Raw genomic sequence first — 14,849 nt, 5'->3', positions numbered from 1 at the left:
AGGCTGGATTTTGTGATCAAAGAGGTGAAGACCACACTTTGTTATGGTCAGAGCTTCTTCAGATAGAGATCAGAACTTGCTATTTCTTCCTTCAGGGAAAAGGTCATCAACAGAGAATGATTGATCCAGCTAGGTTTCAGATTTCTCTAAGGGAAAATGTTGTGCATCTGGAGGTTTATTCATAATGCCTAGTAAGATATTATGATAATTTGTTACTCTTAATCATTAATATAGTGGTCACTAAGCTCCAATTATTTTCCCAAGCCTTTCTATGAAGGGACTGGTATTTATTTTCTCTCTCTCTCTTTTTTATTTCCTCATTAAACTGAGATGGTGTATTTAAAAAAATAACAACTGTGTGCCTTGAAACCTTAGTACTGGGAGTATTTTATAAATTGGCCAGAAAAATAAAAATAAATTGATGCCCAGTATCCCTAGACAGAACAACCAGCCCGAAGAAAGTATTTGTCTTGCTATGTATTATTGTGATTAATTAGAGCTTGTGATGTGATAGGATAATAACATCTGTTTTCAGTGGGCACAGAGAGAACTTTAAAACAATAAATTCCTCAGTGCAACAAAAAGAAAGCATGAATAGAGACATAATGCCTTTGCTTAGAGTGGTTGACTACAAGTAATTCTATAACCTCGGTCTCCAAGTTCCATGTAAAAATAAGGTAAGTCTCTCAGTGTAACAAAATTAAAAGTTTGCCAGCACTTCAGAGCCAGGAGCTCTAGAAATCTGATTTGTTCCTAGGAACGTAAAGGATAATCAAAGTAAAAAGTTAGCCCTAGACACAGTATATTCAAAAGAACTTTTTGTTCACAATAAGTTCAGTGATCCCTATTGTATTACAGAAAAATTTACATTTTATTCTAGGAGTCTTAGTAAGAAGAGTGTGACTTCAAAATTGATTTTCTCAGAATAAAAATGTAAGTTGCATATAGACAGGAGAGGTCCTTGAAATTATTTTTAGCACAATGTGCCTAGTGATGAGAAAGAGGTCTGTACCTATGTGTCTCTTCTTTTGTTTCTGTCCCCGAACACTCAATCAGTGAAACACTAAAGTTTGGAAATTCTCTTTTCTTTTTTAAAGAGAAAAACTCTTGCTCATTACATATATATTGAGCTGTACTATTCACTAAAATGTTCAGTTTATGTTAGTGCTGTCAAACGATTAAGAAATTAATTGTGATTAATCACGAGATTAAAAAAACAATCGCAGTTTTAATTGCACTGTTAAACAGTAATATAATACCATTTATTTAAATATTTTGGATGTTTTACTAGATTTTCAAATATATTGATTTCAATTACAACATAGAATACAAAGTGTACAGTGCTCGCTATATATGTTTGCACTGTAAAAAAGATAAACAAAAGAAATAGTATTTTTAAATTAACCTTGTACAAGTACTGTAGTGCAATCTCTTTATCCTGAAAGTGAAACTTAAAAATGTAGAATTATTTGTTTTTTACATAACTGCACTCAAGAATAAAATAATGTAAAACTTTAGAGCCTACAAATCCATTTGTAAGTTGCACTTTCACAATAAAGAGATTGCACTACAGTACTTGTATGAAGTGAATTGAAAAATACAATTTTTTTTTACTGTGCAAATATTTGTAATAAAAATATTAAGTGAGCACTGTATATTTTGTATTCTATGTAGCAATTGAAATCAATATTTGAAAATGTAGAAAAACATCCAAAATATGTATAATAAATTTAAATTGGTATTCTATTAGTTTAACAGTACAATTAAAACTGCAATTAATCACAATTAATTTTTTTAACCAAGTTAATTTGTTTTGAGTTAATCACTTGCAATTTGCGATTGACAGCTCTACTTTATATACAACCCTAAAAGGTCACCAACTCTAGTGGTAGTAGGGAACAGATCTATGGCAAACCAACAGGACACTCATGTAATGTTTATTTCTAAAAATCTTGCTTCTTTTTACCCACCTGGGTAACCAGATAGTTGGAGCCTTTAGGAAAGAACTTGTTTTCACAGCACAGCCCCTTCCTTCTCAGGACTCTTCAGTACTTTGAAAATAAGTACTTAAAACTGATACTTTTAGAAAGATTAAGCATCTGTTGAGTATTGTATGTGGTTTTAGCCGAGTCTTACAATCAAATTACATGGCTTTTTCAACACCGAAAGTTTAAACAAACCATTGGGGCCATTTAAACACAACCCCATGTTAACATAAGTGCAGAGACATACCTCTCTACTCTGGAGGGAGGAAAACATAAGAGTGCTGCTTATTTTCCTGCTGCACCGGTCACCATTTATGGGATGGTGTAATATGGAGTGAAGTAATAGCCCTGCATCCCCCTCTAGGGCATTGTGTGCACCCTGGAGGAACAGAGAAGGAGCAGCCGCTGCACTTTCCAAAGTACAGATATGCCCAGCTTTTCTGCAGGCCACAAAACTGGAAGGAAGCCTTCTTGTCTCCCCCTTCCACAGCTGTATACAGCATAATCTGATCCTCAGTTTGTTAGATTTTCCTTAATCAGGCAAAACTCATTGAAAACAATGGAAATTTGTCTGATTAAGCATTGAGTAAGGACTACAATAGTTAACTTCAACGTGAATGTAAAGTAATGCAAATCAAAGTGACAACACAGCCAAACTAATGATCTAGCCCTCCTCAAGTCTGCCATAGCTGGTTTCCAAAATGGAGTGAGTAGGAAATGGTTTATCTTAACCATCACTATCATTAAGTTTGCTAGGGTGGTGTCCTCTAAAAATGTTTGCTTTGAAATTGCCAGTTCATCACTAACCAATTTTATGATGAACTCTGTAAGAACACAGATTTTAGTAAGGTCATACCTTTCCCTATATTCAAAAGTTAAAACTTTATTAGCAGGATTTGCTTTGAACCATATTTTACGTGTGTGATGGTTTTTGGAGTACCAGGACTCTGAGTCAGCTTGTTAACCTCCTGCCTCCAGCAAGAGGAAGACTTGTTTGTGCTTAACTCCAGGATATTAGCCACCCAAACCATCTCCTCAGGGCAATGCCAATCCTTACTTGGCCTTGCAGGTTAACAATAGGTGTACTCAGTCCCCAAGCCCCTTTCAAGTGTTCCTCTGTACTGTTTAGCCCCTTATCCACTGAACACTCAGTTATACCAGAGGAACATTATACCCCCCAGCTTGTTCGATTCAACACAGGGTCAGCTTCTTGTATAACACCACAGCACTGAGTTATGTTTATAGTGAAAACAATCACAAATTTACTATCAAAGATTAAGATTTAAGAGCTAGTCAGTAAAAAATGGAAGTGGAAAGTTTACATATAAAACAAAATCATAACACATTCCAGAGGTGTAACTGAACAGGCTAACTTTCTGTGTCAGGAAGTCTCTCTCACCCAAATGTCCTATACAGTGCTTCCAACCAAGGCAGGCTGGGATCCTGTTTTCATGAATGTAATTGCACTGCCTGATTACTTCCTCAGATGCAGGATAAAAGGGTGTCCTTTTGCCTTTCCCTTATATCCCCCAAAGTTCATTGTTTGCCCCCAGAGACAGGGCAAGCCCTTGTCGTTCATTCTCCAGTGTGCTCCTTTCCTCCAAGTCCTGGCTCAGTATGTAAATAAGGCTCCCATTGTGCTAGCTTACAATGTTTAATTTACATTTTGACAGAAAGACTTCCTGTCTGGAAGACACCTGTTTTTCTCTTTGGCTGGTGACAGACTTTAGAACATATTTCTAGCACATGTACACAAATCCTTAAACATACATCTTGCAGTGATTGTGAGGATCACTGACATAGGCTTTTATTAGAGAACTCATATGACATTTATGGATAAATACCACGAAAGTGGTGTGCTAGGTGTAGAGAGATAAGGTGAGTGAGGTAATATCTTTTATTGGAACAACATCTGTTGGTGAGAGAAAAAAAATTATTATGAGTCAAGTAAACCATTTCCTGTCCAGCTCTGTTTATTTAATTAATAAATTTGCCACATTTTATTTCAATAGCAGATGAGGGGAAGCTAATGAGGAGCCAACATTAAGCAGTGAGGGGGTGGATTTGGGGGACTACTTTGACTTCTGAGATTCAAATATGCCTTTGAAGGACAGACAAAGAATTGATATGTCTTATTCTAGGACCTGATCTTGCAAAGACTTATACACCTGCTTAACTTTATGCACTTGACTAGTCCTATTAGCTTCAATGGACGACCCGCCTATGTAAGTCCTCCGAATGGTGGTCGAAGCATGAAGGGGCATACAAATGCTTAGCATATCTGACACAAAAACCTTGCAACGTGGGCTACAACAGTGCCATGTGAATGTCTGTTCTCACTTTCAGGTGACGTAAATAAGAAGCAGGCAGCATTATCTCCCGTAAATGTAAAACTTGTTTGTCTTAGCGATTGGCTGAACAAAGAGTAGGACTGAGTGGATAAGTGCATAAACTTGTAGGCTCTAAAGTTTTACACTTTTTTGAGTGCATTACATAACACAAAATACTACATTTGTAAGTTGCACTTTCATGATAAAGAGATTGCACTGTAGTGTTTGTGAGATGAATTGAAAAATACTATTTCTTTTATCTTTTTTGAAGTGCAAATGTGTAATAAAAATAATAATATAAAATGAGCACTGTACACTTTGTATTCTATGTAGTAATTGAAATCAATATATTTGAAAACATGGAAAAACATCCAAAAATATTTATAATAAATTTAAATTGTTATTGTTATGGTTTAGCAGTGTGATTAAAACTGATTAATTGTGACTACTTTCTTTAATCTAGTTAATTTGTTTTTCATTAATTGCTTGAGTTAACTGCAATTAATTGACAGCCCTAGGATAAAGCTTAATTCAAAACTGTTTCACATATGAAAAAGTGTCTATTCCTCCACACTCTATTAGGCACTTAAATCAGATCTGTTAATCATATTAATGAGTCAGCTGGATCATCTGACATCACACCCTTCTCTTTATCTTAGGACACTTTCTGCATTTTGGAATACTATTTTTTTTTGTTTACAGTTGTGGTTTTTGTTATCTAGACTCATCTATACTTTAATAGCAAGGACCACATCTTACAGACACAGTTTTTCATGGCCCCATTTCTCATATTCAAAACTACTGAGTCTACCACTCTTCATGTGCAATTGTGTAGCACTTCTGTGGCACCTGCAGCAATTTACATGGGGAAAATAATATCAGGAAAGTATTTAATGTACCTTAGCTTTCTATAACGTGCATTAGCAGATGGAATCAAGAAGAAAAGCCAGCACACTAAAGAGCCAACTCTCCATGGACCACATGTGGTCTGATGGTCACCAAATCACAATTCAAGATGCAGTGGTCTGGCTTTTAGTTTAGATACAATATAGTAAGGCAGGGATTCTCAAACTATCATAGTGCTGACTAGATCTTAATCCAGGAATTGTTTTACAGACCCCATCCCTTCCCAACCTGTTATCAGTAGTCCTGTTTATGATTGCACAGCATCCCTATTGCAAGTACAGCAATTGCTCATGTGGTAAAATATCACAAAAGTATGTAGGTACTTTAATCTTCTTTAAAATGGTAAGTGCTCAGTGCATTCCCCCCCAAAAGTACTGTCACCTTTTTATCTTAATCTCGCACTCTCAATTGTATTATTCCTTTCTCCCCTACTCTGCCCTGTTGCATGAGGTTTGCTGTAGCCTAGTCCTCTATTCCCCTGAACATAATTCCCTGGCCATTCATTCTTGCTTCTGATGGTGCGAGAAAGGAGCTGTCTAGTCTTACTGGAGCAAAAACCCCTACTGGAGGCAACTAGTCTCTCTCTCCTTTCTTTCCCACTTCTTCTTTACAAGAGCCTGGAAACCTGTAATAGCAGCTGGATATAGGGAGCCAGCACCAACTGACCCACCAGCACCCTATGAAACAATCAGTAATATATCTGCAGTTTGAAAACCACATTTAGGAAAGAATGAACCAACACCCAGAACATGCTTGTTGTAATGTGTTTCAGTTATGGTGATTTTCAAATACCCAATAGTAGGTACCATGCAGTTCACCTAATTTTATATGCATTTTGTTACGCTAATGCATTTTATCATTTAATAATATTTCATTCAGTAAATGGGTTTTTGCACTGTTTAGAGGCCAGATAAACTATCTGAGTCACCAAAGGATTGCCAAAGACTTGTAGTTAAAGCCAACAAACCGGAAAGGCATGAGGTCACATGCACTGAAGGTCTGAGTAGTCACTGTTGACAATCATGTAACAGCACACACAAAAATAACAAAACAGATCATACATGCAGATACACAACTCTCCATGAAGCACAAAGCATGCACAGAAATCCTGAGTTTATAGACATGCAGAGGCAGTGGACGCATCTTCACAGCACTCTATACCCAAGCCACACATACAGGTTTGTACATATATACGCTACACTTACAGGCGGCAAGTTATATGGGTCCGTGGTGCCCGTGCTTCACCAGTGTTTAGGAACGTGGGCCCCGCTCCACTAATGTTTGGACTTGCCGTTCTTCAGGGGGCCCTGCACTTCAGGGGGATGCAGGGTCCAGGGTGGCCTGGTGCTAGCAGCAGCGAGCAACCTGGTCCCAGCCCACCCTGCTCTGCTCTGCCAGCGTCGCTTGGGGGAGAGGACAGAATCTGAAAAAGACGGGGGTGGAATGGGGGCAGAGAGGGGGCAGGCTGGGGCCAGGTTGCTCGCTGCTGCCAGCACCAGGCCTCACACTAACCCTCAAGGCCACCCTGACCCCCGCAACCCCCTGAATCACAGGCCCCCCAAAGTGCAGGGCTCTGGGTCCAGGGCAGCTTGGCGGTTAGTGGGGGGAGGGGAGGGGCTGGTGCCGGTGTAGCAGCACAAATAGCATCGAGCGACCTGCCCCCAGCCCGCTCCTATTCCACCCCATCCCCCAAGCCTTTCCGGTTTCTGCCTCCTCCTCCCCCGAGCGAAGCCAGGCGGTGACAAGGTGGAGTGGGGCAGGCTGGGGCCAGGTTGCTCGGCGTGATGCCCCCTGCTAACCCTCCAGGCCACCCTGGACCCCCCATCCCCCTGAAGCGCAGGGCCTAGGCAGTTGTTCTGGTCTGTCCTATGGATTGGATGGCTCTGCCTGGACCCCACATCTCCCTGAACTGCAGGGCCCCCCAAAGCACAAGGCCCAGGGCAGTTGCCCCAGACTGGATGGTTCTGCTTGGACCTGTTCTGGGCACCACCAAAATCTATACAAACCTGGCACCCATGCGCTAAACACAATATAGACAAAAATGAACAGGAGTACTTGTGGCACCTTAGAGACTAACAAATTTATTTGAGCATAAGCTTTCGTGGACTACAGCCCACTTCTTCGGCTGCATATGCATATGCACGAAAGCCACGAAAGCTTATGCTCAAATAAATTTGTTAGTCTCTAAGGTGCCACAAGTACTCCTGTTTGTTTTTGCGGATACAGACTAACACGGCTGCTACTCTGAAACAACACAGACAGTAGGCAGCCAGAGAAACATAGCATTGGTGAACAGATCCCATAAGCAAAGCCAGACAAGCAGCACACAGACTAAAGGCAGGCAGCAGGCAACCCCGGACACGCCGCACAGCCCCGAGGTGGCGGGGCTGCGGAGGCGGTGCGGACAGCAAGCACAGACAGGGCCGGGCGCTCATCCCGCCCCGGCACATCCCCAGCCAGGCAGGCCCCCGACCCCGCACCCGAACGCGGTGCCGAACTGTGCGCACACCGGGAACGCGCACGGCAGCGGCGGCTCCGAGCCCGGAACGCTCCGTCCCTGCAGCGGGCGAGAGGCGGCCGCGGGGCGCCTCCATGCTGCTGCCGCTACCACCGCCCCCCTCCGCAGCGGGCCGGACGCCTGCGCCGTGTGCTGCCGGCAGGAGGCCGGGGGCGGGGGCGCCGGCAGCGGCGCCGCATCCAGAGCAGGTTGCGGCGGGGACGGGACCAGCATGAGCTGCGGGCGCTGAGGCTCCGCCGCCCAGCCCGGCCCAACCCAACCCGCCCGCTGCGCGGAGACAAAGGAGCGAGGCCGCCGCCATGGGGGAGCGGCCCCGAGCCCAGCCTGGCGCCCCGCCGGCGGCAGCCGCCCCCTCCGGCTCGCTGCTCAACGGGCTGCTGCACAACGGCTTCCACCCGCCGCCGCTGCTGCGCCAGGAGCCGCCGGTGCCCGGCCACGGCTCCCCGGCCAAGAAATGCAGGCTGCGGAGACGGCTGGACTCGGGCAGACGGAACAGGCCGCGTAAGTCATGCATGCGCCGGGCTCAGGCTTGCGCCGCCCGCTGCCCTCCATACACCCTGCAGCGCTGCCTCGCCAGCTCCCCGCTCCACCGGCGCGGGGAGAAGGGCTTGTTACGCGTGCACCCACAAGCCCTAGCTCACCGACTTCTGTTCCTTTATTGCCTGGCCCCACCGAGGTCCCCAGGCTCCTGTTAGTCTTTTAGGGGAAAAGGGATCCCGTGTGACCTCCTCCTGGAGAACAAGGACTTTGCCTATAAACGAGTCCAAGTCCTCTGTATCTGTTTCACTGTTTGAGGTCAGGGATTTTCTAAGGCCAGCTGCAGGGGTGGAGGGATGCCCATTCTTCCCCCTTTCGCTAGCTTGGTGAATGTACTGAGGAGTTCTGCAGTATGACTGACAGTCGCCCCCCACCCCTCCGGCAAAATCAGTTCATTAAATACCATCTTATTCCAGCCAATAAAACTGGTGTTTTGGGGACACACCTACTGATACCATGTGGGCTGGGTCAGCGATTGACCAATGAGGAGGCTGGAAGGTGGTGGGTTTGTGGATTGGTTTCTAAATTGCTGTGTCTGAAAGCTAAAATGAGAGATTTCCTAAATTACAACTGGCATAAATGTGACCTTGTTAAAAAAGGCTTACAGTTCCGATACCTTGGGATGTAAATTTGTAGTTGATATAGCCTTGGATTATCAGTAGGCGACACCTTGAATCAGTTATTAATTTAGTTGTCTTTGGCATGGTCCTCTGTGACTTAGACATTCCAATGAAGCTCATAATTGCCAAGAACCATTGTAAGTAAATGATATGGACATCTGAATTAAGGTCATTAGTAGACTTGTTAATGTTTTATTGCTGTTTTTTCGTATTTCATTACTAAAAAAAAAGGAAATGCAAATCACTTTTGCATAGGAATAATATTGTACTTGTATATGTTGTCCTGTAAAATGAAGAATAGTTCATCCAGAAATGAAACGTTTGGTTCATCTGCTTTATTGGAAGCATTTTTATTTATACTGCTGATACAATCTGAAATTTGAATGTAAAGTGTATTCTTTGTGGTTATTGCCTAGTGTTGTTGTTGTTGTTGTTTTTTTATTTTTTTTAAGGACTGGTAAATTAACTACCCACTTAACATATTTCTTTTAAAGCTGGAAGTCCAAATGTATTCAAAATATTTGTACTATTTATGTGTTTCTTGATTACTGATAACATACTCTATTTTCTTAGTAATGGATGACTTTTAATACCTAGGTTCAATTATGAAAGAAAGCTATTTAATTCAAAAACTTTATATGTAAATCCAATTGTGAATTGACATTAGGGAACAAACCGCTCTACTGTTTGCTGCATGCTTGCTGTAGTGGTTGGAACTGAGATTTATTGACCTCATTCACTTTCTACTTTGTGTAGGGTTTTAAAGTTCAGCATATTCTGAGCAAGTAATCAGAAATAGTTAGAACCATAAATACCCTGTGCCAAAACATAATGAAGTTTAAACTAAGCACAAAATAGTTTGTGTGTAGATTGAGCTAAAATGTGAAAAAAAATATCTAAGATATCTTGGATTTCTTCTGGATTCCATGAGATGTATTGTTTTGATAATAGATGCCTTCTCCAGTGGAATTTTTTGGTGTTTTTGTTGTAAAGTAAAGTTTCTTTCTCACCAAATGTGTAAAAAAGACTTGTTAGGAGATAAAGCTAAACCAACACATTCAAAGATAACTTTGTTCTTCATTTTAATACAGGCTTACTGGACTGGAGTTTGGTTTTTTGGTAGGTTAAAAAACCTGGTAGTTAATAAGGTGCAACAAAAACTTCTTGTTTATATCCTCGGTGGTGGTGGTTCACCTCCTTGACTTGCCCAATGATAGTAGTAGCTTACAGTGAAAAGATTTAAAAACAAGAAAACACCTTCCTTTCAAACTAACTGTAGGAACAGAGCTGTTTTATTGTTAAAAAATAACTTGTTTGTTGAGCTGTAACTTTCATAGCACTACTTATTAAGAACCTTTTTTTCACATAAATGGTTTATTTTAACTTTAATATCTAAATGTCACCACTCAATATCTTTTTTATTATTATTATTATTTGTTTAGTATAAACAGTATGTCTGCATTGAGTAGTCATTTAACCTCTGCAGTAACCTGTATACATTCTACTCTGCATTTGGTAGAAGGAAGAGTTGAATGTGACAGACTAATTCTTGTTTGCAAAATGATTGTGATATCTACTTTAAAAACTATAAGAATAATAATTAAGCCTAGAATGCATATTTGAGGTGCAATTAAACAAAACCACAGACTAGCATACTTCCTTGGTAGTTTTGATTATCTATAATTGTGTCAAAGTTTAAAAATATAATTCTGAGTATTATGAAAAAATCAAAAGGATAAGATTTCTATGGAGTCACATAATCTCTTAAATAAGAGGGAATAAGGCATTTAATTCCTTCAAACCTTTTTCTGAAAGGGACCAGAAGCATGGTAAACAATTCAATAGTAAAGATTATAAAATTATTGACCTGCCATGTCCTACTGAAGACACCAGTTGATGGGGAAACAAACACCCAGTAGACTCAGTTCAGGCTCAAGGCAGTAGATGAATTTCTTTAATAACATCTGCAAATTTGGAATTTCTACAGCTGTCTTGTACATAAGTATATTTACAGCTATGTATTACACTTCCAGGAGAATAGTATATTGTAGCACTTATTTTAACATGTTTTATATTGTTCACCAGAGAGCAAAGGTATAGAAAATAGTGTAGCATTGACAGGATCTGAGTAGAGCACAACCATGAACAATCCTGTTTTTCTGGTTTTGTATGATGTTTAACATTGGTGCTTGGAGATGTTTATGTGTGTTAAAGGGCACATTGCAAAATGCATGTGGTAAATGCACTAAGTCTTTTAGTATTGATCACTGTTCTTGTCAATTTTCTTTCACAATGTGCAAAGCATTTCCTAGTATACCAACAAGAAAAAGTTGTCAAACTGAAGGTATAATTGCATTCTAAATCCACCTAAGTGAGACATTTATTATGGTTGGTATGGTGTCTGCCAGAACATGACAGACAGGAATAAAGACTGGAAATACAGGATTTTAGGAGGGGAACATTCTCACTTGAAACTAAAACTGTTTGCTAGTGAGGATATGGTATCTACTTTTGTGAAGCTCTTGAATTGATTCTATTATTGTTTGGGGATTCCCTCCCAGCCACTCCAAAAGGATAGTTTTATTTTAACTTGCACTGAATGATTTGTTGGTGACCTATTGTATGATTTTTTTTTTTTTGATCACTTGTGCATATATGTAGCTAGCTTAGGCCCTAACCTCACAGCTCTTTACAGAAAGGTTTCATTTACATGGAATAACCATGTTAAGTTTTTGCAACTATTTTAGAGCATCCACGTGATGAGCCTGTTCAGATGTGCTTTGCAGTGCAAGGAATTATGATATCCAGAAAGACAAAATGATGATGATGATCAGGGATAGTCTTCATAGCTAACTTTCTGTGTCGTTCCCCATCAAATAGTGGTGTAGCCACATAGGTCGCCTAGTGTACACCTCAGCTAGCTAAATCATGCTTCAAGGTGTTATCCTGCATACGCTAGGAAAAAGGTCAAATTAGGTCAAGGTTAACCAGCATGTGCTAAGCTTAACCACTTCTAGTCAAGACAGACCTTTTAAGGGTACTGATCAGAAACACTACCTGAAAATCAATTGGCAACTACTCTGTGTCACAGAGAATGTGCGCTCCTGGAAAGCAGCATTACTTAATAGGAGAGGACCTGCAATATGCACTAGTTGTAATTTCTAAATGTTTCAAGCTGTAGCGTCATATAGCATATATTGCTTTTGAGCCAACTTGTAGTTAGATTGTTGCAATCATTCACATACAAGGTACACATGCACACAGCATAGATTTATATAGCACTTTTACTCCCAAATGCTTTGCTGCCTGAAAAACACAGGGCTTATTCACCCACAGTGACATGCAGGCATCTGTAGGATGGAAAGTTGCAACTATGTCCTTTGCCAGCAATACTATATAAGTTTGTTTGTCTCCAACTGAAACTGCAGGGAGAACTTAAAGTAAGCAGGACCGAATTATTCACTGGATGTCACTCAAGACATTAGCGCTCCATCCTTTAAACCAAAATGCTATGGATTTTCTAATGATCAGGGTTTCTTTTCTACATCTCATCGGAAGAAAACACCTCTGGCAGTACAGTGTCCCCTAACAGCATGCTGAAGAATTGTTTCAATACTCAGAGGAAAGAGTGCTGTCTAGCAAATAAGTGTGGCTGTAAGCAAACGCAAAGCAAGTGGTGCTTTGGGGCTCTGCATCCTGTGAGATGAAAAGATGCCATATCTCCTTCTGCAGAAGTAGAATCGCACATACTCATGCATTTCTGCAATAAGACTGGAAAGCTAGAGAAATCATGACCTGGCTTGATCCTCCTCACTTTCAGAAGCTTGCCCAATCACAAATCCTAAGACTGGGCCTCCTATTAAATCATCATCACTTCTTGCAGCATCTGTGTTTTCCATGGAGGTACCTTGCTCAAAAATGACCCAGTCTGATTCTGCTTATCTTTTAAAATTACATTTTTAGGTAATCAGTCTACAGTATGTTTGGAGTAACACACCCAAATAAACATACCCGTCCTCACATTTATGTGACTAGGCGATCATACTAAACATCTGTATGTGTTTTCCCCCCGATAGGCAGTATAGGCACTCAATAAGCACTTACCAGGTTAGTGTCATTTTGTTTATTCTAAGATTATGTAACAGGATGGACTCGGTGTAGTTCTTCAATGAGCCCTGGACACTCTGAACTAAGTAGCATTTGAGATGCCTACTACCCACACACAGCAGAAATAGGATGTAAGGTTGGGGTCCTGGTGACAGATAAGCAGGTAGGCTTTACTTGACACAAAGCAAAAACAAATACTTAACTTTGATTCAGTAATTGTTTTAAATTTAAGCATTTATGCAGTGCTCAAGAAATAATCAGTAAAATAAAAATGATTATTGCATCTAGATTCTTCGTAAGACCCAAGGCAGATATTTTACAGGAAGCATCTGGCAGAAATGAGGAAGATGCCATCCACCTTTATTTTCTCCAGTTGATGAGGAAGTAGTAGTTAGTAGTAAGCAGTAGTTAAATCTCACACAGCTACACTAGAAGCGCTCTATGCCAGTGGGAGAGTGCTCTCCTGTCGGCATAATAAAACCATCTCCACAAGAGGTGGTAACTATGTTGGCGGGAGAAGCTCTCCCACCAACATAGTGCTGTCCATGCCAGTGTTTAAGTGGTGTAACTTACGTTGCCCGGTTATTTACAGGGTTATTTACCCCCCTGAGAGACATAAGTTATACTGATATAAGTGGCATCTTCAATGCAAAAAGCCAAATGGGAACCAGATTATGTAACGTTCACTGGATAATCACACTTTTTAAGACAATCCCTTTTGTGTCCTATTGTTGCTGTGAGACCATTTAAGAGGTTACAGTTGCTCCGAGAGCTATGACAGAACCAATGTGGGATAAATTCTCCCAAGTGCCAGGTTTTAGCTGTATGTCTATTCTATAAAGTCAGTAGGAACCTTGAGGTCCCCTGCCCAAAATTCTGAGTACATGCTACTCCAGAGCCATCCTTCTATATTTGAGGGTTTCTTAACAAGACACCAGCTGGGTGTAAGTGTAAAAGAAGCCACTTAAGAAAGCCATACTACCAGGGCCGGCTCCACCATTTTTGCCGCTCCAAGCGAAAAAACAAAACAAAACGCCCGAACTTGCAATACTTCTAGCTGGAAATAATTTGAAAAATGTGAAAAGTACTTTTGTGTTCTCGGTACTCTATCTAGTGAGTCTGATTGAGTTTCTGTTCCTAAGGAACATATATTTTGAAGTTCTATTTTGTACTCTTGACAACTGCTAAATAAAATGCAAAAAAGTATTTCTATATTTAACTGCATGGTTTTATCATTTCATAATTCTGTACAGTAATGTTTATATGGGCTCAAGCAAATATGGATACTGGATAAGATGTACTATATTACCCCGTGTTGACAGATTTCAGAGTGGTAGCCGTGTTAGTCTGTATCAGCAAAAATAACGAGGAGTCCTTGTGGCACCTTAGAGACCAACAAATTTATTTGGGCATAAGCTTGCCCAAATAAATTTGTTAGTCTCTAAGGTACCACAAGGATTCCTCGTTATATTACCCATGAGTGAACCTTTCCCCCAGATACACACCAGCTGCTGGGCTATCAGATTACTTAATTATGTAATCTTTTAGATACCTTCTGTTTGCTTAGTCGCATGCTTTTGCTTTGAAATGTCAAAGAATACTGGATGGATTTTTATATACAGGTAACAATCAAATAAGTTCTTGACTCAGTATCTAGCATTACCGTTATACATTTAAAAACTATATGTTAATGTTCACAGGGGGACAAACAAATTTATCTAAGTGTGCACACCAGTTCTGCACCAGATTGCTGTTCTGTTCTAATATTTTTACTCCATTCTCTTAGGTGTTTATGACTCATTGTAGGGCTTTCTATGTCAATGCTATGCTTTCTAGGACTGCATTT

The 14,849-nt window shown here is 40.6% G+C and overlaps 1 protein-coding gene across 2 annotated transcripts in view; it reads left to right on the top strand.

Annotated features, from left to right (window-relative positions):
- Nucleotides 1-7,868: 7,868 nt before the first annotated feature.
- The window catches only part of PANK1 (pantothenate kinase 1), a 37,444-nt gene continuing 30,463 nt past the window's right edge, over nt 7,869-14,849 (top strand). The window contains exon 1 of one of the 2 annotated variants that reach the window (XM_034775389.1): nt 7,869-8,240. In XM_034775389.1, coding sequence (XP_034631280.1) covers nt 8,039-8,240 — 202 coding nt within the window. In that variant the 5' untranslated portion in view covers nt 7,869-8,038. Of the gene's footprint in view, nt 8,241-8,812; nt 9,034-14,849 lie in introns of those variants that run through there. The other variant, XM_034775390.1, reaches the window with a different exon arrangement.

The sequence above is a fragment of the Trachemys scripta genome, chromosome 7, assembly GCF_013100865.1.
Source record: "Trachemys scripta elegans isolate TJP31775 chromosome 7, CAS_Tse_1.0, whole genome shotgun sequence".
In the NCBI taxonomy this organism is placed as follows: domain Eukaryota; kingdom Metazoa; phylum Chordata; order Testudines; family Emydidae; genus Trachemys; species Trachemys scripta.
The sequence above is the reverse complement of the archived record's forward strand: the minus strand, read 5'-3'. Positions and strand labels throughout refer to the sequence as shown.